Here is a 24,989-nt window from a genome sequence, read left to right on the forward strand (position 1 = left end):
CATAACCCCCCACCCCACCCCGTGTTAGCCATTTCAGCCCTGGGAAAAGACTCTGGCGATCCACACGACCAATGTCTCTCATCATTTTGTACACCTGCATGGATTTCCTGCATGCTTCTCTCCAGGCTGAATAACACGATGAGCTCACAGTGGTTTCAACGTTCTTCAGGGCTCTGGACTATGGTGGTTAAGCTCCTTCTTCCCTGCTTTTTTCAACGCTTTGTGTCATTTTCAATCATTTGAAAGGACTGTGCCATAGACAGCTGGGTTGTTGCAATGCGCCTCTAAAGTCTGACAGCAGATGAGCCAGTGAATCTTCGATGGTGCAGAGTCAGAAACCAAAGAGTTACCAGCCTGAGTCAGGGCTTTGGGGCTCCAGAAAGAGATGGGGTCTAGACTTTACAAGGAGGAGGAGGAAGAGGAATCAGACCAGCAGGACGTGGCCACAAATAAAAGATCAGAAACATATTGAAACTGTTTCATTGAAAAAAAAGTGGTTAATTTCTTCAAAACACTGGAGGAAATCAACAGATCAGGCCGCAACTGTGGAGAGGAATACGTTTAAGCCGAGACCCTTCAGCATGCCGAGTCTGTGTACTTTTCTGCTTAGTTGCTGCCTGAACTGCAGAGTTCCTCCAGCATTTTTGTGTGTATGTGTTTATATTTCCAGCAACCGCAGAATTTCTTTTGTTTTATATCTGCATTTCTAAGAAGGTTCTACTTTGGCATTAGGCACGTGGAAAGTTTGTTAATATTAAGTGTATTGTTTATGGGAGCTGCTTTGTGCGTTAAAACAGCACTGAGTTTTCCACGCACAAAAAAAGAGGTCTGGACATAGAGCTGGTGCTTGCAGAAACCTTTAATGGAAGCGTGTTTACCCAGAAGGCTCTGCGAACAATATTCGCCGTCGCTGAAGCACCGATCGAACGCATAGGCTGTTCCCGAATATCGCGCATGCGCGCAGTGCACAAAGGCCTCGAGAAGTCTGCTCCAGGTAAGAGATATTCCCCGGCTGCGGGTGGGAATTTTCAACACCGAATTCGGGACAATTGCTGTGAGCTCCGGACACCGTGGCCCGCAAGCCCGGGATAGTCCTGCTCTCTTCCCTCTCTCTCAGCACCACGATCCGCCCGGGGGAGATTCCGGCTGATGAGGGAATGGGAACTGATGGATCTCTCACACAGAGTTGAACTCCAGCTATCTAAATGCAAGGATTAGGAACTCGGAGAAAGGGGACAAAATCTTTTACATCAGCTGTTAAGAAAATCACCTTTGTTCTGCCTCCAATCACAAACAAGGGATAATCTGCAGATATTGAAAATCCAGACAACACACACAAAATGCTGGAAGAACTCAGCATTAGTACTCCTTTCCATAAATGCTGCCCGGCCTGCTGAGTTCCTCCAGCATTTTGTGTGTGTTGCTTGTTCGACCTCTTCTTGTTCTGGACCTTTTTTACCCGTGAGGACATGTTTTGATCCATTCACTCTGTGAAAATAATGATATCAAACACCTTTGTCCTGGGCAACAAGTAGCTTTCAAATCACAAATGTGCCAGACTCCAATGAGACAGAATACTGCCTTTCATTTCATATGCATTGGCCGTCAGTCACCTGGGGGAGGGTTCAGGGGAAATATTTATGTACAATATAGAAACTGGTGTTACCTGTGTGTGTTGTGACGATGCAAAAGTTGCTGGAGAATTTGCAAGTGGGAGGAAGTGGAGTGATATTTGGAAATCTGACTTTTTAAAGTGTCATTTAGCAAGCAAATCAGATATGGACGATGTGCAATAGCTGGAGTGAGAAAATCCTTCATAACCCTTTACGGGCCTGCTACATAGATTGTGTGAGAGTGCAGATGAACTTGATCAAACCCAGAGGATGTCTTATTAACAGTGATTTGCTAACTGTTAAAATAAATAACTCTGTATTTAAAATTCAGTGTGCACATATTGTTGTTACTGGGTAAAAATTGCACAGCACAAGATTTTTTGGCACACCGATCATTACAAATGAGGGGACGTTGGTGGGAAGGTGGGGAGACTTCCAGTGTCCTTGACACCCTCACGTACAAGATGTGCATCCGGCTGCAGCTTGTAACCCTGCACGTTAGGGAGTTGGAGCTGGAAATGGATGAATTCCAGATCATCTGGGATAGATATGACATGAAGAGCGGTGAGTTACACCCAAGGTGCAGGACACAGGAAACTGGGTGAGAGTCAGGAAGGGGAATGAGGTTAAATAGCCATCGCAGAGTACTCATGCGGCCATTCCACACTACAACAGGTAGACCACTGTAGAAACTGTTGTGGGGTGGGGGTGATTACCAAGCAGAGCAATGTCAAAGGGTTGATAGAGGATTTGTTAGTTCAGGAATTAAAACTAGCAGAGATCAAATATCCTAGTGGTAAGTCTTGCTAGTGCTAGTGTGTGGTGGGGGGAGGTGGAATTAAAGTTCCAGAGGGGATTAGAGTCAGACTACCAGAACAGATAGTGGAGAGGGCGAATTGAAATAACTTGTATCCTTAATATACATGAGGAGTAGAAATCTTTATATTATTTCTCCATCTAAATGTGCAATGTGTAATTTATAGTAATTTATAATAAATAGTTTGTACATAGGACAGTCATTATAACATAGAAATACAGCTGCATCAGTATGAATTAATCAGTCTGATGTCCTGGTGGAAGTAGCTATCCAGGAGCCTGTTGGTCCTGGCTTTTATGCTGTGGTAACATTTCCTGGATGGTAGCAGCTGCAACAGTTTGTGGTTGGGGTAACTCGGGTCCCCAATGATCCTACGGGCCTTTTTACACACCTGTCTTTGTAAATGTCCTGAACAGTGGGAAGTTCACATCTACAGATGCGCTGGGCTGTCCGCACCACTCTCTGCAGGCTCCTGCGATTGAGGGAAGTACAGTTCCCATACCAGGCAGTGATGCAGCCAGTCAGGATGCTCTCAATTGTGCCCCTATAGAAAGTTCTTAGGCATTGGGACCGATACTAGACTTCCTCAAGCATCTGAGGTGAATGGGGTGCACAGCCACATACCACACAGCCGGTATGTACAGACCAAATGAGATCCTCGGTGATGTTTATGCCGAGTAATTTAAAGCTGTTCACTCTCTCAACCCCAGATCCATTGATGTCAATAGTGATCAGCCTGTCTCCATTCCTTCTGCTGTACAGCCGTCCCCAACCACCGGGCCACAAAGCATGTGCTACAGGGCCGGGAGGAAACGATATGAGTCAGCTGCACCTTTCCTCATTCCCTGTCACGCACTGTTGAACTTGAACATTGGGTTGTTAACTGTCCCTTATTTGCTGGGACATCTCGTATATTGGGCTGAATTGGTTTGTCCCATATGGATTGTCCCGTATTTCCCCCGCTAAGGTAGAGTGTTCCTATGAAACCATTCATGCTGGAATGGCGTGAAGCGAAGAAGCAATTACCATTAATGGGAAAAATTTATGCGCATTCCCAGACCCAAAAAATAACCTACCAAATCATACCAAGTAACATATAAAACCTAAAATAACACTAACATATAAAAACGTAGTAAAAGCAGGAATGATATGATAAATACACAGCCTATATAAGGTAGAAATAATGTATGTACAGTGCAGTCGGGAAGATTAAGCCAAAGCCGATTTGTGGTAAAAAAAAATGGCACGTACGCACATGCACACACAGTGTCCGCGCAAGGCTTCATGGTCATTGTAGTCTTTCTCGGGGTAAACACAAGTGACCCATATTTGACTGCTACTTTTGTCCCTTATTTGGGAGTGAGAGAGTCGGTAACCCTAACTGTAAAAGACATGTTGAGGTGAGTTTAACCCTACTTGAACACTGCCCACCCCCCGCCCCCCAGGTCGGCCGGTCCGCAAGAATATTCTCAATTTTTCACCGGTCTGCGGTGCAAAAAAGGTTGGGGACCCCTGCTGTAGTGCACAACCAGTTCCTTTGTTTTTGTGACATTGAGGGAGAGGTTGCTTTCTTGACACCCAGACAGATGTTGCTCAGACAAAGTCATCAATCAAAAGGTTGAGCATGGTGTGATGAATGTGCTGAGCTGTGTATATCACAATGCAGGAAGCATCATAGGAAAGCCAGATGAGCTCAGGGCATGGAAACATGATATTATAGCCATTTCTGGGACTTGGTTGCACCCAACAGTCTGAGGGATTTTGAGGAACGAATTTGTAGAGAGATCGCAGACCATGCCAAGAAACAAAGGTTGATTCAGTCAGTGATTATAACTTTCCATATATTGACTGGGACTCCCATACTTAAAAAGGACTAGATGGGGTAGAGTTTGTCAAATGTGCCCTTAATCAGTACATAGAACTCCTGACGTCAAAGTATGCAATAGGCTGTCAGGGAATGATCCAGGGCTGGTGACAGAAATTAGTGATCATAATGCTATGAGATTCAAAGTATATATGGAAAAAGAGAGGTTTGGACCATGAGTTGTGATTCTAAATTGGAGAAAGATTAATTTTGATGGTATCAGAAAGGATCTAGAGGAACAGATTTGTAGAGAGATTGCAGACTATGCCAAGAAACAAATGTTGATGTAGTAAGTGATTATAACTTTCCAAATATTGACTGTGTCTGCCATACTGTAAAAGGTCTAGCTGGGGTAGAGTTTTTCAAATGTGTCCTTAATCAGCATGTAGAATTCCCAATGTAGAAGTGTGCAATAAGATATTGGGAAATGATCCAGGGCTAGTGATGGAAATTAGTGTATGGGAACACCTTGTATCGACTGATCATAATGCCATGAGATTCCAAGTAAATATGGAAAAGAGAGACCTGGACCACGGGTTGAGATTCTAAATTGGAGAAAGGTCAATTTTGATGGTATCAGAAAGGATCTGACAAGTGTGGATTGGGACAGGCTGCTTTCTGGCAAAGGAGTACTTGGTAAGTGGGCATCCTTCAGAAGTGGAATTTTGATGTGTAGAGTTTGTATGAGCCTGCCAAATTAAAAGTTGAAGGTAACTGGTTCAGAGAATCTTGGTTTTCCAGAGATATTAAGGCCCCAGATATCGTGTTCCTCTGAATGCCTCAGACTGTTGGATGCTACCAAGTCTCATTAATAACTGCAAATCATAATTCAATGCCCTGAGCATATCTGATTTTTTTAGTAGTTGTCTTCTGTTAGTTTTAAAAACTTTCCAATAGTTTTTGTTCTATTATTTGCCATCTCTTTGACTTTTATGTTGGCTTTGGCTTCTCATTTCAGCCACGGTTGTGTCCTCCTGCCTTTCCAATGCTTCCACTTCTTTGGAATGTATCTATCACTCACCTCCTGAAATTCTCCCAGAATCTCCAGAAATTGCTGCTCCATCATTAATCCTACCAGTCTCCCCTTCCAATCAAGTTTGGCCGGCTCCTCTGTCATAGGGACATGGAGAGGATCTGTTAAACAGGCCATTCAGCCCATCGAGACAATGCCTAAAATATTTAAACTCTCTGATGCAACGTCCCACACTGGGACCACAGCCCTCCATACCCCTACCATCCAGGTACCCATCCAAACTTCTCTTAAATAGTCAAATTCAGCTGGCACGAGCCACTTGTGCTGGCATCTCATTCCACACTGTCACAACCATTTCAGTGAAGAGTTTTTTCTACATGTTCCTCTTAAATTTTCACCTTCCCCATTTGCCCATGACCTCTGGTTGTCATCGCACCCAACCTCAGTGGAAAAATCCTGCTTGCATTTACCCTATCTAAACCCTCATAATTGTGTATACTTCCTACAGTTTCTATCTTTAACTTTTATACTGACAAGCACATATCCAAAATTTTTCAAAATTTTGCTTTAAAGGCCTCCCATTTACCATAAAGCAGCCTGTCCCAGTCCACAGTTGCCAGATCCGAGTGTCATAATTCCAGGTGTTGATCCATGCCCTGAACAAATCTGCCTTTCCTACGATTCTCCTGGTATTGAAATATACAGGGTTCAGCATATTCACTGCACCATGCTCAACTTTTTCATTTCTGACTTTGTCTGAGATCTGAACAACATCTGTCTCCAAAACCCCTCCACTCTCTGCTCTGTTATTCAGACTCCCATTCCACCTTCAAATTTAGTTTAACACCCCCGCCACATCCCACCTCCCACCATGCAGCTCTATCACCCCTTTGGCTTTCATCTCCCAGATCAATAAAAAGCTGGTGCATACCAGGTACAGACAGATCGGAACAAATGGGGTACTTATGAAGTACATGAAATTCAAGTGAACACTTATGAAAGAAATAAAAGAAGGCATAAGGTTGCCCCAGCAGACAAGGTGAAGGAGAATCTTCATGGATTCTGCAGATATGTTAAGAGCAAAAAGATTGCAAGGGAAAAAAATAATCTTCAGCAAGATCAAAATGATAATCCATATGAGGAGACAAATTAGATGTGGGAGATTTTTTTGCATCCGTATTTACTCAGGAGATGGACACAGAGTCTATGGAAGTGAGGCAAAGCAGCATCAACTTCATGGACCCTGTACAGATTACAGAAATTGAGGTGTTTGCTGTCTTATGGCAAATTAGCGTCGATAAATCCCCAGGGCTTGACAAGTTTTTCCCTGGGACCCTGCAGAAGACAGGTGCAGAAATTGTCGAGGCCCAAGCACAGATATATAATTCACCCTTCGTGACAGGTGATGGACTGGAGGATTGGAGGACAGCCAATGTTGTTCTGCTGTTCAAGAAAGTCTCTAAAAATAAATGAGGAAATCTTATGTTGGTGAGCTTGACATCAGTAGGGGGAAAGTTATTGCAACACGTGCAGGAACCAGATGTATAAGTATTTGGATAGATGTGGACTGATTAAGTATAGGCAGCATGGCTTTGTGCATGGCAGGTCACGTCTAGCCAATCTTACAGATTTTCTCGAGGAAGTTATAAGGAAAGTGGATGAAGGCAAAGCAGTGGATGTAGTCTACATGGACTTTTGCAAAGCACTTGACTAGGTCTCGTATGGGTGATTGGTCAAGAAGTTTCAGTCACTCAGCACTTAAGATTAGACATTAAATTGGATGACGCACTGAAGCCAGAGTGTGGTAGCAGATGTTTGTCTCTCTGACTGCAACCTGTGACTGGTGGTGTGCCATAGAGATCAGTGCTGGGTCTGTTATTGTTTGTCATCTATATCAGTAATCTGCAGTGAGGAAGGTTTTCAAAGCTTGCAGAGGGATTTGGACCAGCTGGAAAAATGGGCTGAAAAGTGGCAGATGGAGTTTAATACAGACAAGTGTGAGGTATTGCATTTTGGAAGGACAAACCAAGGTAGAACATACAAGGTAAATGGTAAGGCACTAAGGAGTGCAGTAGAACAGAGTGATCTGTGAATACAGATACAAAATTCCCTATAAGTGTCATCACAGGTAGATAGGGTCATAAAGAGAGCTTTTGGTACATTGGCCTTTATAAATCAAAGTATTGAGTATAAGAGTTGGAATGTTATGGTGAGGTTGTATAAGGCATTGACGAGGCTGAATTTGGAGTATTGTGTACAGTTTTGGTCACCTAATTACAGAAAGGATATTAATAAGGTTGAAAGAGTGCAGAGAAGGTTTACAAGGATGTTGCCGGGACTTGAGAAACTGAGTTACAGAGAAAGGTTGAATAGGTTGGGACTTTATTCCCTGAAGCGTAGAAGGATGAGGGGAGACATGATAGAGGTATGTACAATTATGATTGATATAGATAGAGTGAATGCAATCAGGCATTTTCCACTGAGGCTAGGGGAGAAAAAAAAAGAGGACATGGGTTAAAGGTGAGGGGGGAAAAGTTTAAAGGGAACATTAGGGGGGCTTCTTCACACAGAGAGTGGTGGGAGTATGGAATGAGCTGCCAGACGAGGTGGTAAAAGCGGGTTCTTTTTTAACATTTAAGAATAAATTGGACAGATACATGGATGAGAGGTGTATGGAGGGATATGGTCCAGGTGCAGGTCAGTGGGACGAGGCAGAAAATGGTTCAGCACAGCCAAGAAGGGCCAAAAGGCCTGTTGCTCTAATGTTCTATGATAACATGGTTAGCTGGAGCAGCAAATTTGTGGATGAAACCGAGACTGGGGGTTTAGCAGACTGTGCGAGGACTATCATAGCTTGCAGTGCAAACTGGAGCAGCTGGAAAAATGGCCTGAGAATTGGAAAATAGAATTTAATGCAGACAAATGTGAGGTGTTGAACTTTGGTAGGACCTACAAATGTAGATCTTTCTCAGTGGCTGGTAGGGCATGGAGGAGTGTTGTTGAAGAAAGGGATCTGGGAATACAGGTGTATATTTTAGTGGAAGTGGTGTCACAGTTCGATAGGGACAGAAGGAAAGATTTTGGCACATTGGTCTTCATAAATCAAAGTACTGAGTACAGGAGGTGGATGTTATGTTGACTTTGTACAAGACATTGGTGAGGCCTAATCTGGAGTATTGTGTGCAGTTTTGGTGACCTACTTACAGGAAAGATGTTAAAGAAGTTGAAAGAGCTCAGAGAAAATTTGCAAGGATGTTGCCAGGTCTGGAGGATTTAGGTTATGAGGAGAGATTGAACAGGCCAGGGCTTTATTCCTTGGAATGTAGAAGATTAAGGGGAGATTTGATGGAGGTGTACCAAAATTATGAGGGTTATAGATAGGGTAAATGCAAGCTGGGATTGGGTGGGACTACAACCAGAGGCCATGGGTTAAGGGTGAAAGGTGAAATGTTAAGGGGAACATGAGGGGAAACTTCCTCACACAGAGGGTCATCTAGGTGTGGAATGAGCATCCAGCACAACTGGTGTATGTGAGCTCAATTTCAACATTTATGAAGTTTGTATAGGTACTGGGATTGTAGGGGTATGGGAGTGGAAAGTTTAAATAGTTCAACACCAACTATATGGGCCAAAGGGCCTGTTTCTGTGTTGTACTTTTCTATGACTGTGACAAGAACCTTCAGTAATACTAATATTCACTCGAATTCCTTTTAACAGCTGTGCAGACCAACCATACATCTGAGTAGGAGATATTTACATGGCATTAAAACTGTGGCACTTTCAGTTAACAGTACATAAAGAAAATCTGAGCTGCACATTAACAAAGGCTATTTGTGTGAGAGTGCTTCAGTTACTGTGAGGCCAGGCAATGCCGCTCAGGCAGAACAGGGAATAACACCAATGGAGAGAGTCAAACCGAACCAGGTCACAGATTGGAGTTGGCAGAAATGCCCCATTCTTATAGAGACAGGAAGAGCATCAGAGAATTTGATGGTCATTCCAGTCGCCAGCACTGTGACCAGCTAGAAGATGATTTCTCTCTCCAACTTGGGTTGAACTTCACATTAATAGTGCGATGTCACACTTTGGCAAATAAAGTGATCTTATCTGAAATGTTATCCTTCACCCATTGATGGATTTTGTAAATTTTTTTTCAGGTTTAAAAAGGACAGGGAATTTGTCTTTGGGAATCTCGAACACGGCACGCCAATTTTGCTGTCTCTGTCTCGATATTTAAGAAGTGGAGCAAGGGATTCACTCGATCATCTTTCCTGCTCAGTCTGTGGGGAGGGATTCACTCGATCATCTGACCTAATGGCTCACCAGTCAGTTCACACCGGGGAGTGGACGTTCTCTTGCTTGGACTGTGGGAAGAGATTCACTTGCTCATCTAAACTGAAGGTACATCAGAGAGTTCACGCTGGAGAGAGGACGTTCACCTGCTTAGTCTGTGGGGAGGGATTCACTCAGTCATCCAACCTACAGAGTCACCAACGAGTTCACACTGGGGAGAAGTCATTCACCTGCAAAGACTGTGGAAAGAGATTCACTAAGTCATCCACCCTATTGGCACACCAGTCAGTTCACACTGGGGAGTGGCCATTCACCTGCTCAGAATGTGGGAAAGGATGCACTCAGTCATCTGATCTGCTGGTACACCAGCGAGTTCATACTGGGGAGAGGCCATTCACCTGCTCAGACTGTGGGAAGGGATTCACTCAGTCATCTCACCTACTGGCACACCAGTCAGTTCACACTGGGGAGAGGCCATTCACCTGCTCAGAATGTGGGAAAGGATGCACTCAGTCATCTGATCTGCTGGTGCACCAGCGAGTTCATACTGGGGAGAGGCCATTCACCTGCTCAGACTGTGGGAAAAGATTCAGTCATTCATCCAACCTAATGGCGCACCAGCGAGTTCACACTGGGGAGAGGCTGTTTACCTGCTCAGTCTGTGGGAAGAGATTCACTCGGTCATCCAACCTAATGGTGCACCAGCGAGTTCACACTGGAGACAGGCCTTTCACCTGCTCAGACTGTGGAAAGGGATTCGCTCGGGCATCTCACTTACTGACACACCAGTCAGTTCACACTGGGGAGAGGCTATTCACTTGCTCAGACTGTGGGAAGGCATTCACACATTCATCCAACCTACAGAGACACCAGCGAGTTCACACTGGAGAGAGGCCATTCACCTGCTCAGACTGTGGGAAGGGATTCACTCGGGCATCTCACCTACTGAGACACCAGTCAGTTCACACTGGGGAGAGGCCGTTCACCCGCTCAGAATGTGGGAGAGGATTCATTCAGTCATCCGAACTATTGGCACACCAGTCAGTTCACACTGGGTAGAGGCTGTTCACCTGCTCAGACTTTGGGAAGAGATTCTCTCAGTCACCTCAACTGTATGTGCATCATTGAGTTCACACTGGGGAGAGGCCGGTCAAGTGCTGTAAATGTGGGAAGAGATTCACTTAGTAATCTAACCTTGTGACATATTACCGGGTTCACACTTGGGAGAAAGTTTCAATAAGCTGTATGCTGGATATTTGTCTATCACTGTTGCTGATGCAATTTCGAGAGTGACTGTCGGTGCTGAACTCTGCAATTATTGCTGCTGCTCACCACACCCAGTTCTGCACCCTGGTCACTGGGCATGGGAGGAGTTTCTTCTGCTGCACATTCACCTTTACTGGGACTGGAATTTAATATTCTGTGTAGTGTTCTTAGTAATATTAGTTGGACTGTTAACTGTTAATTGCTAATTACAAAATGGCTTCTCTGAAGTGTTATACTAAAACGGCTTCCCGTACTGTTTACTGCTGAGTAAGGGGTTCTCTGTAACAGCATGTTTGGGTTATAATTAGTGATAATGGAAATTGTATTCATTTGCCAGCCAATGGAAGTCATGTTATGCTATCTTGCATGTGTGTGCTGAGCTGAGGATCGGGGGCATTTTCAGGAGGCAAGCAGAGAGGACGGATGTGTGGGGAACGGACAGCGGTTCCAGGGCGGCAGATACCAGACCTTGGGGGTTCGGATGGTGGCCGGAGTCTTGGAAGGACATTGTGGATGGAATTGGAGGCGTGAGCTCCAACGTATGAAAATATTATGTGCACAAGACTGATAAGTTACTTATGTGGCGCCTTTTCTTTTAGTTGTTTCTACTAACCCATCATTACGAATTGATATAAAGTATGTTCCGGTGGGATGAAAGACGTTACATTGTGGGGGCTCGTCCAGGATTTGAATTCTGTCAGATACAGAGTAAGTCACCGGGTTTAAATTAGGGGAGATGGACTCGGATAAGATTGAACTTTGGTGTGAGATCGATGATGTCCCAGTTAATCATGCCTGTGTACTAAGGGGGTGGACATACGTACTCCGGACGATGTGTTAATTCGATGTTTGACTATGGTCAGAGCTATCGGTAAGGTTGAGATTGTAAGCAGAAATATTGGTAAAATGTGGGACTCAGCCTTTGTGCTGGTACAGACGGGCGCTGACGTCAAGGAATTGGGACTGCAGCCGTGTATCAGTGACGTAGGTGAGGCGGGTCTATGGGGCGTGCACACTGTCATGGAGGAAGGGTTTGAAGGGACACCAGTAGCATTGCCCGCAGCTTGGGGCGCAGATTTTAGAAAGCGGGTCAGTCGTTTTTGAAGGATGAAGGAAGGGAGTGGTCAGATTTTGAGAATGTAATTGATTCTCATTCCCCACGGAAGGGGGAAGGCTCTGAGTTGGCTTCAGCCATTATCTCCCTGGTGACCAGGGCGGGGGGTCCACGTCAGAAGTTAAGAGCCACGTCAGAAGTTAAGAATTTTCTCAGGGAGGACTCCCATTCCCGAAGGGAAAGATGATGATGAAACCTGGGCAGAACATACTTCTCAGCTGCTCGGTGAGTGGCAGTGTTCTGAGGAGGAGAAGCGGCAAAGATTGGGAGAAAGTTTGAGAAGGGTGGCAGCTGAGGTGGTAAAAGGCGTGGAAGTTAACCAGCCCTTGGCTTCCTGGAAGGAGTATCTGGAAGCATTCATCGTCTGAACCCTCAGTGCCTAGGTGGCACATGGGGCCTCCACAAGGGTCTAGAAGCATTCGAGGAGGCTTTTGGGCTAACTGGGGGCAGGGTGGAGCTTTTAGGGGGAATTCAGAATTTGTGTCAGGATAAAGGGGAAAAGCTTTCTGAGTATCTTTTCCGGCTGGAGCGAAGGCTAAATTGCTTGAGACTCCGGGGATCATTTCAGGGAATGAGATGGATTAGATAAGGATCGACCAGGTAGCCAGGGGCATGCAGAGACATGATGCGGTCGCTATGAGCCTCCGGCAGCCCCGTAGAATGCGTCTTTTGTTCGGTTGCTCAGAGAGGTAAGGGAGGAGGAGGACCCATTGGAAGCGGAAGGGGGCCTCGTTAGTACGGTGCCGTCCTCCGTAGCAGCTCCTTGTGAAATGGCCAGGGCCAGATCCACGCGGGAGATAGCAAAAGAGATCACGGAAGGCGGAGTCTCTCCGCGTGGGGGGACTAGTGGGAAAGGCCCCTCCCTGAAGGGACGGACAGCACTGAGGCCAGGCAGAGGCTGGGGTCTCGCGAGACGAGGCGTGTGCCATAACTGTGGGGAAGAGGGGAACTTCAGGTGGGAATGTGAATGGCAGGGAGCCCCTTGGAGGGAGAGCCCGCGGGTGTCCCAGCCGGAGAGGAGGCGGGTGTTGGGAAACTTAGAAGAGACTCAGTGAGAGTACGGACTGGAGTCTTCGGGAAAAATATGTTCCCAACAATGTGCCACGGGGCCCTCGAGAGGAAAAGACCCTATCCCAGAAGTATTGGTGGGACCCCGAGAGAGGGGACAGATGGAAAAGCCATACTCGACACGGGGTCGCAGGTCACATTACTGTACCGGTCATTGTACAATCAGTATCTGGCGCATTTACCCCTGACACCTTTCAGTGCACTGGAAATGTGGGGTATCAGTGATGGTGATTACCCGTACGATGGCTATTTGTCTGTGAAACTGGAGTTCCTGGAAGCTGAGGTGAGGGTGTCTGAGGCTCATGAGACCCTGGTACTGGTTTACCCCGACACCGGTGAGACTGGGGGTGTGTCCATTCTGGTGGGGACCAACACCCCTATTGTGCAGAGACTCTTCGGAACCTGTAAGGAGAAGTTGAGAAAGACTTTGGAGACCCTGTCAGTGCACCCAGTGTTCTGAGCTGCTTTTGAGGAAGCGTGGGGTCACCCGGGGCTGGATGCGGCGTGTGAATGAGTCACTGTGTTGTGTGCCCAGTCGAAGCCCAGGGCGGTACGGCCCGGTGAAGTAGCAAGTGTGATGGGGATCCCTAGATTCCCGGGAGTGCCTGAGGGTGAAGCCCTTTTAGTGGACACCTCGGAAGACCTTGAGGGGGCGTCGAGATTCCCTGCTGGGGTGCTGGTGAGACCCGAGTTGCAGAAGCCCTCGGTGGTGCAGGCACGCAGGCTGGTGGTGACCGTCAGGAACACGACTGCGCGAGAGGTCACCTTTAAGCGGGGGCTGCCTCTGACGCATTTGTTTCTGCTGATGGTGATGCATAGCGCCCCCGTGAGGCCAGCTGGGGAGAGCTGTCGGGAAAACGGCCTAAAGTGACAGCTGAAGCTTTTAACTTTGAGGCATCCCCTGTGCCGGAGGGTTGGAAGCGGAGGCTGGTGGAGAAGATGTTGACGATGACAGATATTTTTTCCATTGACGAATCTGATGTGGGTTGTTCCAGGAGCACTCGCCTCACCATACGGGTGACTGAGAATTATCTGTTCAGAGAACGATCACGGAGACTGGCCCCTGCAGATGTGGAAGACGTGCGGCAGCATTTGTGCAAGTTGAAGGAGGCTGGGATCATCACAGAGTCCTGAAGTCCTTATGCGTCTCCTATCGTAGTGGCCTGGAAGAAGAATGGGAAGGTTTGTATGTGTGTGGACTATAGAACACTGAACAGGCGCACGGTCCCTGATCAGTACACAGTTCCCCGGGTCGAAGACGCGCTGGCTTGTCTGAGTGGGGCGAAGTGGTTTGGCGTGTTGGATTTGAGGAGTGGATATTACCAGATCCCGATGAGTAAGACCGATAAGGAGAAGACGGCCTTCATTTGCCCTCTGGGATTTTACCAGTTCGGAAGGATGCCCCATGGCATATCGGTGACCCCTGCCACTTTCCGTAGGGTCATGGTGAAGACAGTGGGGGATATGAACCTGCTCGAAGTGCTCGTATATTTGGACGACCTCATAGTATTTGGATTCACCTTGGAAGAACACGAAGTGAGACTAATGAAGGTGCTCAGCCGTCTGAAGCAGGAAGGGTTAAAACTTTCCCTGGACAGGTGTCAGTTCTGCCAGACGTCTGTTGGCTATGTTGGGCACATAGTCTAGCGAATGGAGTAGTTACAGACCCGGCTAAGATAGAAGCGGTGACCATGTGGCCGAGGTCCCAGACCATGAGCGCTCTGCGCTCGTTCCTGGGGTTCTGTGGGTGCTATCGGAGACTCCTGAAGGGCTACGCCGGGGTGAGTCATCAGTTGAACCAGTTCCTGCGTGGCTACCCTCCCCTGGGACAGAGGGGGAAGGGGAGGAAAGGACGGGAGGATGGAGAATATTTGAACCCATCAGAGCCCTCCGGACAGAGATGGGATGACAAACGTGAAGCGGCTTTCCATTCGCTGAAGGAGATGCTGACTCAGGCGCCGGTACTGGCTTTTGCAGACCCCCGATTGCCCGACGTGCTACACACCGATGCCTGCCGTGAGGGGTTGGGGGCCGTTTTGTATCAGGATCAGGGCGCTGGCCTGAGGCCTGTGGCAATTGTCAGCCGGAGTTTGTCGCCATCGGAGAGAAACTATCCCCCTCCCACAAGTTGGAGTTTCTGGCGTTGAAATGGGCGGTGGTGGATAAGCTGAGTGACTAGCTCTACGGGGCCAAGTTTGAGGTGCGGACAGGCAACAACCCGCTCACTTACATCCTGACCTCGGCGAAACTGGATGCCACGGGCCATCGGTGGCTGGCAGCTTTGTCTTAATATGATTTCAGCCTGAAGTACCGGCCGGGGAGCCAGAATGTCGACGCGGATGCGCTGTCCTGACGGGGCCATGAGGAGCTGGGGAAGGACGAGGAGTGGGAGAGGGTTCCTGCATCCGAGGTGAAGGTGATGTGCGAGTTTGCTATCATCGTGCAGGCTGAGGAGAAGGAGAGGCCGTATCGAGCAGTGAACTCATTGGGGACATCCAATGATGCTCTGCCTCTAGTGTACTGTGACATGACTGCTCTGAAGACCACGCAGTTGCTGGGGTTAAGCCCTGGGGAAGTGGCCACTGTTCAGCAAGATAACCCGGACATAGGCCTGGTCTGGCATGCCTTGGAAGAGGGGGATGTGACATGGACGGAGAAGACCAAGCACGGTCCCGCATCCCTGTTCTGAAGGAATGGCTTCGGTTGAGGTTGAAGAACCAATTATTATACCGGGTAACGTCAGCCCGGACCGAGCTCGGTGTTGGCAGCTGGTCCTGCCAGAGAAGTATCAGAAGGTTGTGTTGAAGTCTCTCCTTGATGACTCTGGGCATTTGGGGGTTGAAAATACCTATGGATTGCTCAAGGATAGGTTTTACTGCCCCGAATGAGGACGGAGGTTGAAGAATACTGCACGTCCTTCATTCGCTGCATACGAGGGAAGACGCTGCCCGGGCAGGCTGCCCCTTTGTCCCACTAGCACAGTGCGGGGCCTTTGGACCTGGTGTGTATGGATTTCCTGTCCATAGAACCCGATGTCACCAACACAGCAAATGTCCTGGTCCTCACAGACCACTACACCAGGTATGCTCAAGCTTTCCCTACCAAGGATCAGAGGGCGACCACCATGGCGAAAGTGCTATGGGAGAAGTATTTTGTGCATTCTGGTCTTCCCCGGCGGATCCATAGTGGCCAGGGACGGGACTTTGAGAGTAAGCTCATCTATGAGTTGCTGGGCATGCCGGGGCTTGAGAAATCGAGGACCACGTCCTATCATCCGCAGGGGGATCCCCAGCCGGGAAGGTTCAATCGGACACTACTAGACATGCTCGGGACTCTGGAGATCAGCAAAAAGAATTGTTGGAGTCGACATATTGGGCATCTTGTTCACTGTTGCAACTGCACACGCAATGAAGCTACTGGTTACTCGCCCTATTATGTCGTGTTTGAGCGCGAGGCCAGGCTGCCCATTGACGTTTGTTTCGGGGCTGATGCGGGTGAGGTGTCACCGAAGCCTTACTTGAAGTATGTGTCTGATATGAGGCAAGAACCGAAAAGAGCTTACGAGTTGGCCGGGGAGGCAGCCGCGCGACAGAATCAGGGAAATAAGAGGAGGTACGACCAGAAAGTAAAGTTCACTCAACTCCTGCCGTGAGACCGAGTCCTCATCAGGAATCTGGGATTACCGGGAAAACACAAACTGGCTGATCGCTGGGCAGCCACGCCCTATGTGATGGAGAGTTAAATGCCAAACCTGCCGGTTTTCCGGGTATGGCCTGAGGATGGAAAGGGGCCTGTCAAGATTCTCCATCGGATTCACCTGTTGCCGCTGGGGCAAGATGTGCAGGTAGAGCAGGAGCCTGAAGAGGTGGCTGCACACCGTGCCAGGACTCTGCGTCCCCGCAGGGTGGAGAACGTGCCCACCCCTGGAGAGACGGGCCCAGGCCCAGCCCCTGTGAGGAATACTGATTTGGAAGATGATGACTGGGATGGTTGGTACATTCTGCCGTTCGCTGATGCTCCAAGGGACGGAGAAAGAGACTCCTGGCCTTTCCCCCACTGGGTCAGAGTGGGCTAGTGAGGGGCAGTCCGTGGCACAACAGGGCTCTGGAGGAGAGAATGTAGGGCCTGGACAAAAGATAGAGGATTCCGAGGTGCAGAGGGGCTTTGGTGACCGCTCGGGGGAGGATTTGCCTCGTAGTTTAAAAGGGTCCCCTGTAGTGTCCGAGGCAGAAGGGGTAGACAAGGGGGTGCGTAGGCCTTAGAGGCGTCGGAAACCCCCAGAGAGGTTGGCTTATGTAGCACCCGGGCAACAAGGTCTGATCTTCACTGTGTTGGGGAGTCAGATCACTGCTTTCTGCACGTGGATTGGGCTGTGCGTTCTGCAGGAAGGGATGGCGAATGATCTGAATGTGATGAGAACATGACATTTCGGTGGGGCGGGGTGGAATGTTGGTCTCTCAATATGCTAGGTGGACGGTTAACTGTTGATCGCTTATTACCAAAATGGCTTCTCTGAAGTGTTATATCAAAATGGTTTCTCGTAATGTTAACTGCTGAGCAAGGGGTTCTCTGTAACAGCAATGTTTGGGTTATACAGGGAGATAATGGAAATTGTATTCATTTGTTAGCCAATGGAAGTCATGTTATGTTATCTTATATATGTGTGCTGAGTTGAGGAGCGCGGGCTTTTCGAGAGGCGAGCGGAGAGGACGGATGTGTGTGGAACGGACAGTGGTTCCAGGGCGGCGGACACCGGACCTCGGGGGTTCGGAGGGTGGCCGAAGTCTCGGAAGGACGTGTGGAGGGAATCAGAGGCGTGAGCTCCAACATATTAAAATCCTATGTTCACAAGACTGATAAGTTACATATGTGGCGCCTATTCTTTTTTTTTGTAGTTATTTCCACAGAGGAGCTGAAAGACACCAAGAGGGTTCAAGAGACAGGAGAATAGATCAGCAGAGGTCTGATGTCTGTTGACAAGTGTGGCTTTCCTGGCAAGTTGAGGTTGTGGTGCTTGCAGTACGGACTGATGCCGTGGATAATGTGGCCACTAACTGTCTATGAAGTGGCAATGTCACACGTTGAGGCAATGGAACAGAAGATCAACAAGTATGTGAAGAAGTGGCTTGGAGCACCGAACAGCCTCACCAATGTTGCAATCCACAGTAGCCAGACAAAGCTTACCATCCCAGTGCAATCCCTTGTGGAAGAGGTCAAGGTAGTCAAGGTAAGATCATTCTGGATGCTTCGAGACTCAAAAGACCCTGTCATCAGGAACACCCAGCCGGATGTGCGATCAGGCAGGAAGTGGTCAGCCCGTGTAGCAGTTGATGAGGCAGAGTCTAGATTGAAGCACAAGGAGACGGTTGGGGCTATCCAGCTAGGCCACCAGGGACTTGGATGGACAACCCACAAGTGGTGGTCATCTTCTACAGATAAGGAGCGCCTTGAGCTTGTAACACAAGAAATACGAGAGGTAGAAGAGGAGAAGAGGTTAGCTAAAACCCCTGGCCTGGCCAAACAAGGGGCTTGGACCTGGTGGGAAAGTGTTGAACAACGACATCTATCTTGGAATGTTCTGCGGCAGATGGAACCGCTCCGCATTCCTGTTCTATGCAGAGCAGCGTACGATCTGCTCCCAACACCTGCCAACCTCAGCACCTGGTATGAAGATAAGACAGACAGGTGTGCTGCTTTTTTTAAAATATAATTTTTATTGAGTTTTCGAAGTGATTGCATAGAATGATAATATATACCCTCCCCATCCCCTTAACCCTTCCCCCCGATATATACCCCTACCTGAAAAAAAAAGAAAAAAAAAAGAAAGAAGAACTGCCTGGATAGTGGAAGGTTTCCACATGCTCCATGGGATTCAAAATTAATTTAGTATATTTGTTTATTACTTTCCCCAAGGGACCAACATCTTTATCATCGGAGCAACTAAATATGCCATCCTATCTTTTGTAAATAAGGGCGCCAAATATCCAAAAATGTATCATATTTATCTCTTAAAAGTAATTTTTTTCGAGTAGACTACAACTAGAAATTTCATTATTCCAACGATTCATACTTAAATACGAATCCGATTTCCAAGTAACTGCTATAGCCTTCTTGGCTACTGCCAATGCAATTTTTATACATTCTTTCTGATATTTATTCAGTTTAAGTTTCGGTTTTATCTCTTCAATATCACCTAATAGAAACAATATAGGGTTATGTGGAAGTTGAGTTCCAGTAATTTGTTCCAATAAAAATCTTAAATTTATCCAAAAAGGTTGAATTTTGGAACAAGACCAGGTAGAATGTAAGAAAGTACCAATTTCTTGATTAACCGAAAGCATAGATGAGATAAGTTTGAATTTAATCTATTTATACACCCGAAAATACACCCGAAGATTTTATATATAAATGGGAATCTAAATGGATACAGGAAAAGAAAGGATCTCCTATATTAAAACATTTGATTGATCTATGGAAATCTATGGAATAAGATAAACATTGATAATGAAATAAAGAAATCTTTATTAGCAAGGAGACCTTTGATCTGAAACAGACTTATTCCTTCTACAATGGATAATCAACTTTTATATAATTGGTACCAAAAAGGGATTAGATCTATAGGAGACTGTTATGAACGGGGTATATTGATGGCATTTGAACAACTAAAGAATACATACAAAATATCAAATAACACTTTCTTTTGTTACCTTCAATTAAGGGCTTATTTAAAAGGCAAACTGGGTCAAACAATGTTTTTGCCAAAAACCCAATGAAATTGAAATTTTAACTCAAAAAGAAAAAATTAAAAAAATATTTCTTTTATGTATAATTTGATTAAAAACAGACAATTAAACAAGGAATCCACAAGTCAAAACAAAAATGGGAAACGGAAACGGATCTGAATATTAATATTGATGAAACAAATTGGTCAAGACTGCGTCTTGACAATATGACACATACAATAAACGTTCGACTTAGATTAGTACAATAATCTTTTACACCAATTATATATTACACCGCAAAAAAATAAATAGATTACAGGTGTGCTGCTTGTGGCGAGAAGGGAACACTTCAACATATTTTGAGATTTTGAGTGCATGCAGAGTCAATCTCTCCAGCGCCATGTACACTTGGAGACATGACAACGTTCTCAAAGTTGTAACAGAAGTGGTTGAGCAGAGAGTACTGCAGCACAACTTATCTCATTGCCCCATGCTGCACAGAAAATCGCATATCATTTGTGAAAGAAGGCTCCAAGTCCAGGGTGTGCAGCGCAGGCTCATGATCAGGCATAATTTCTTCAGCCAATGATTGGTGTGTCAAGGCCCACCTGGACGGGAAAGGCAGTTTCCCGGAGCAAATAACTTTCACCACATTGCACCCAGGTATAATAGTATGGTCTGACACCAGTAGAGAAGTGGTTATTGGTGAACTCACAGTCCCCTGGGAAGACAACATCGATGAAGCCCATGAGCGCAAGCTAACCAAGCATGCAGAATTAAGATCAGAGTGCAGAGACAGAGGGTGGAAGGTCTCACGCTATCCATTCGAAGTAGGTTGCAGTGTGTTGATTGCGTTCACTTTCCAGAAGTGGCTGCGTGACCTCGGCTTTACTAGAAGAGAGATCAAGTCAACCAGCAGGGCTGCAGCTGAGGCAGCAAAGAAAGGATCAACATGGGTGTTGACCAAATATGTCCAGAGGGGCAGATAGTCAGACAGTGTATACATATCTTGCAAACCCTTCAGTAGTTGCTCAGACACCTGAAGTGACCGCCAACAACTCTGATAGAGGCAGACGCCAAGTTTTTAAACTCACCAGTGGGAGGTGGTGCTTTAGCACTGCTGGCCCACCACCTCGAGGGAGTCTTGATCATAAGCGGGCCGAAACTTCTGAAGACAGGACTCATATCAACTGATGAACCCACTGGTGACAGCACAGGACAGTTAACATCTTCGTCCACGTGTATTTTTAACTCTACTAACCCATCACCAAATATTTGCTAGAATGTATAATTCTTTACTCGCACTTGGTATATTGTTTCATATTTGTGTTCTGGCTGTTCATTGGGCGACTCACACCTTACCCGCACCAAAGCAATTGCACTGTTTGGCAGGGTCGACGGCTATTCACCCTAGGCAACGGTGGGTCGGTGGGGGCAAAGACCGTTACATGTGAAAAACTTACCCCTGGTTTACCCTCTGTCCCTATTTCCCAGCACTTTAAAAACTATGCCCCTTGTGTTAGCCATTTCGGTCCTGGGAGGAAAAATCTCTGACTATCAACACGATCAATGACTCTCTTCATCTTATAAACCCCTAAGTCACATGTCAGTAAGATCTTTTTTAACGCAGAGAGTGGTGAGTGCGTGGAATGGGCTGCAGGCGGCGGTGCCGGAGGCGGATACAATAGGGTCTTTTAAGACACTCCTGGATGGGTACTGTTACGTACCCCGTAACTGGGTTGCCAAACCTGCAGAAATGGATCACTCAGTTGGAGTCTGGATTACTAGAACTAAGAAAGTTTTATTAAAGAAACAAGGAACACAGTACTCTAATCAAAACGATAATAAATGCAACAGTTCAGCAATGATAAACATACATGTACACAGAATTAAGATAACAGGATCAATCAAGCTCTATCGTTGTCTAGGGGTAAATGACCAGTTTCAAAGTGACGCAAAGTTCAGTTCTGTTACTCTCTCTCCCGTCCCTTCATTACACATCCCCAAATGCTGCTCCGTTGTTTTCCTTATCTCTCTCTCTCCGGAAGACAGGTGGCAGAGCAACTGCTGATCACACAGGACATCTAACATCTTAATCTATGTGTATTCTTGTCACAGTACATGGAGCTTAGAAAAATAGAGGGCTATGGGTAAGCCTAGGTAGTTCGATAGTAAGGACGTGTTCGGTACAGCTTTGTGGGCCGAAGGGCCTGTATTGTGCTGTAGGTTTTCTATGTTTCCATTTCATCCTCCGTCACTACAAGGGAAAAAGGCCAAGTCCACTCAAGCTGTTCTCCTAAGCTACGGCCTCCATTCCAGGCAACACCCTTGTAAATCTCCTCTGCACTCTCTCTCTAGTATCCACGCACCCTCTCTATAGTCTCTATAGTATACACGCAGGATGGGGAAAATCTGCGTGCATTCACCCTGTTCATTTCCCCAACACTTCCTTTCAAATTATCGCTGGATATGTTGAAACTTATTGATATTTCAAAACTGTAAGTATGTGGCCAGAACAGATAAACGATGTTCTACCTAAGGCCTCACCAAGTGTGTTGTACAGCTTCAACAAAACGTCACAACTCGTGTACTCCCTGATCTGATTGTGAAGGTCAATGTGATCAGAGCTCAATACGAGTCGATCTGCCCGTGACGCCACTTTCCCGGAATTATGGACCTGTATCTCCAGGTCTCCTTTTAAGCACTGCACACTGAAGTCCACATATTCAATATGTGCACCGAAACCTGCTGTATCTTTTCTCCAAACGCAGACCATCTCACACTTCCCTGTATTAAATGCCATCTACCATGTTTCAGCCCATTTCCTAGCCAGTCAACAGCAAGCTACAAGCTTGGATAGAGTTTCTGGCTGGAACAACGCCCCTAACTTCGGAGTCGGCCGCAATTCTTCGAATTCTGTTATCGACATCGACATCTGATTCATTAACTACGTGATAAATAGCAACGGGCCTAACACTAATCCCTGAACTAGACTTGTCTGAATCATGTTACTGCTCATCCTGCAGAGACCAGTTCATTCTGTTCCTTGCCATGTTTTATCTTATTCGAGCAATATTTTCAAATTATTTCAAAATCTTTAAAAACTGTCTCAATTTTACTGTACACAAGCATATAACTGAACGCATCTCGTAATTCTGCAATTGACGAACTATAATGGGTTAACTACTTCTCACCTTGACTGTAATTAATCTGACTAGTGATGTAGAATAATTCTCTCGTGTTGTTTGTTCTACACCATCTGCTTGAAACTACAGAAAGTTTACACATTTATTCGCAGCGTACAGCACCATTTTTTTTTCAAAGGTTAAGAATACCTCACATATGCTTATACGTACACAGGGTATTTTAACAATTATATTCACTATTTTATTGCTGGTATGAGACATCAGAGAACATCATATCGGTTGTGTAAAGGTGATGAATGCTCGGAATTGTCATGTTCTCCCGTAATTTCCATTATCTGAACCTACTGAACACAAGCTGCACCTATTTTCGTCATTCATAGTCATAGTCATAGTCATACTTTATTGATCCCAGGGGGAAATTGGTTTTCGTTACAGTTGCACCATAAATAATAAATAGTAATAGAACCATAAATAGTTAAATAGTAATATGTAAATTATGCCAGTAAATTATGAAATGTCCAGGACTAGCCTATCGGCACAGAGTGTCTGACCCTCCAAGGGAGGAGTTGTAAAGTTTAATGGCCACGGGCAGGAATGACTTCCTATGACGCTCTGAGCTGCATCTTGGAGGAATGAGTCTCTGGCTGAATGTACTCCTGTGCCCACCCAGTACATTATGTAGTGGATGGGAGACATTGACCAAGATGCCATGCAACTTAGACAGCATCCTCTTTTCAGACACCACCGTGAGAGAGTCCAGTTCCATCCCCACAACATCACTGGCCTTACGAATAAGTTTGTTGGTGTCTGCTACCCTCAGCCTGCTGCCCCAGCACACAACAGCAAACATGATAGCACTGGCCACCACAGACTCGTAGAACATCCTCAGCATCATCCAGCAGATGTTAAAGGATGTCAGTCTCCTCAGGAAATAGAGACTGCTCTGACCCTTCTTGTAGACATCCTCAGTGTTCTTTGACCAGTCCAGTTTATTGTCAATTCGTATCCCCAGGTATTTGTAATCCTCCACCATGTCCACACTGACCCCCTGGATGGAAACAGGGATCACCGGTACCTTAGCTCTCCTCAGGTCTACCACCAGCTCCTTAGTCTTTTTCACATTAAGCTGCAGATAATTCTACTCACACCATGTGACAAAGTTTCCTACCGTAGCCCTGTACTCAGCCTCATCTCCCTTGCTGATGCATCCAACTATGGCACAGTCATCCGAAAACTTCTGAAGATGACAAGACTCTGTGCAGTAGTTTAAGTCCGAGGTGTAAATGGTGAAGAGAAAGGGAGACAAGACGTTCCGGTTCTTTGTCCGCCAGCCCACTGAATATAAGCATGTAACAGAACTTGCAAATAAATAACATTGAATTTCTTTTAGATATACGAAAATAAAAATGTGCCAGTGCCCGGAAATATAAACACGGCCCCATGTGACGATAGATAAAAAAAGAGTGAATATTTCTCCTCAACCGCTGGGCCACAACTGAAATGGATACGAAACTAGCAATAAAAGACCGGGTTGAATGTCTTTCTGTCCACTGATGTTTCGGTCACTGGTTGGTACATTAACCGTACAACTCTCTCCTCTGAACGACAAGTTGCACGGAGATTCTGTTCACATCATATAGCCATCTCCTGCTGTGCAGGGTACTATGAATGCCATTAATGATTACACATCTGAGGTGTTGATTCTGCAGATTGTAATTCGTGTTTTTATTTGCTGCAAGGGAGCGGGCATTGACAATCAAATGCATAAACAATATGTTCTGATATCCAGCGACAGTCTGATCATTGATTGCAGGACATCATTGCTAATTGTGTGATTCTTCTGAACAGCAATTTTTATATAAATAGAGATAGTTAAGGTTTATTGGTCATACATCTTGTTTGCGCTGTGTCCATCTTGAGGTTGCACAAACAATGGATTTACCAGTATACTTGGAGATGGTTCTGAATAAGCAGTGATACGCTTTGTGTGGAGACATCCTGGGACCAAATGAGATGTGATAATAACATTGCACAATTGAGGGATCTGGCCAAGCAGAGACAATGTCCACGTGGTCACTGGCATGTCAGAATAACCATTGATAACACGGCGAGG

At 46.2% G+C, this 24,989-nt stretch overlaps 1 protein-coding gene across 1 annotated transcript; it reads left to right on the forward strand.

Moving 5' to 3' along the window:
- Positions 1 to 967: 967 nt before the first annotated feature.
- Positions 968 to 11,212, forward strand: LOC140206846 (uncharacterized). Its single transcript, XM_072275095.1, has 2 exons — positions 968 to 994; positions 9,425 to 11,212. The coding sequence occupies exon 2, from the start codon at positions 9,582 to 9,584 to the stop codon at positions 10,617 to 10,619; it is 1,038 nt and encodes a 345-aa protein (XP_072131196.1). The 5' UTR covers positions 968 to 994; positions 9,425 to 9,581; the 3' UTR covers positions 10,620 to 11,212.
- The last annotated feature ends 13,777 nt before the right edge of the window (positions 11,213 to 24,989 follow it).

This window comes from Mobula birostris, chromosome 13 (assembly GCF_030028105.1).
Source record: "Mobula birostris isolate sMobBir1 chromosome 13, sMobBir1.hap1, whole genome shotgun sequence".
Taxonomy (NCBI): domain Eukaryota; kingdom Metazoa; phylum Chordata; class Chondrichthyes; order Myliobatiformes; family Myliobatidae; genus Mobula; species Mobula birostris.

What these genes read in the sequence shown, in the direction of transcription:
- LOC140206846 (XM_072275095.1), top strand. Translation starts at nt 9,582, where the DNA reads ATGGCTCACCAGTCAGTTCACACCGGGGAGTGGACGTTCTCTTGCTTG.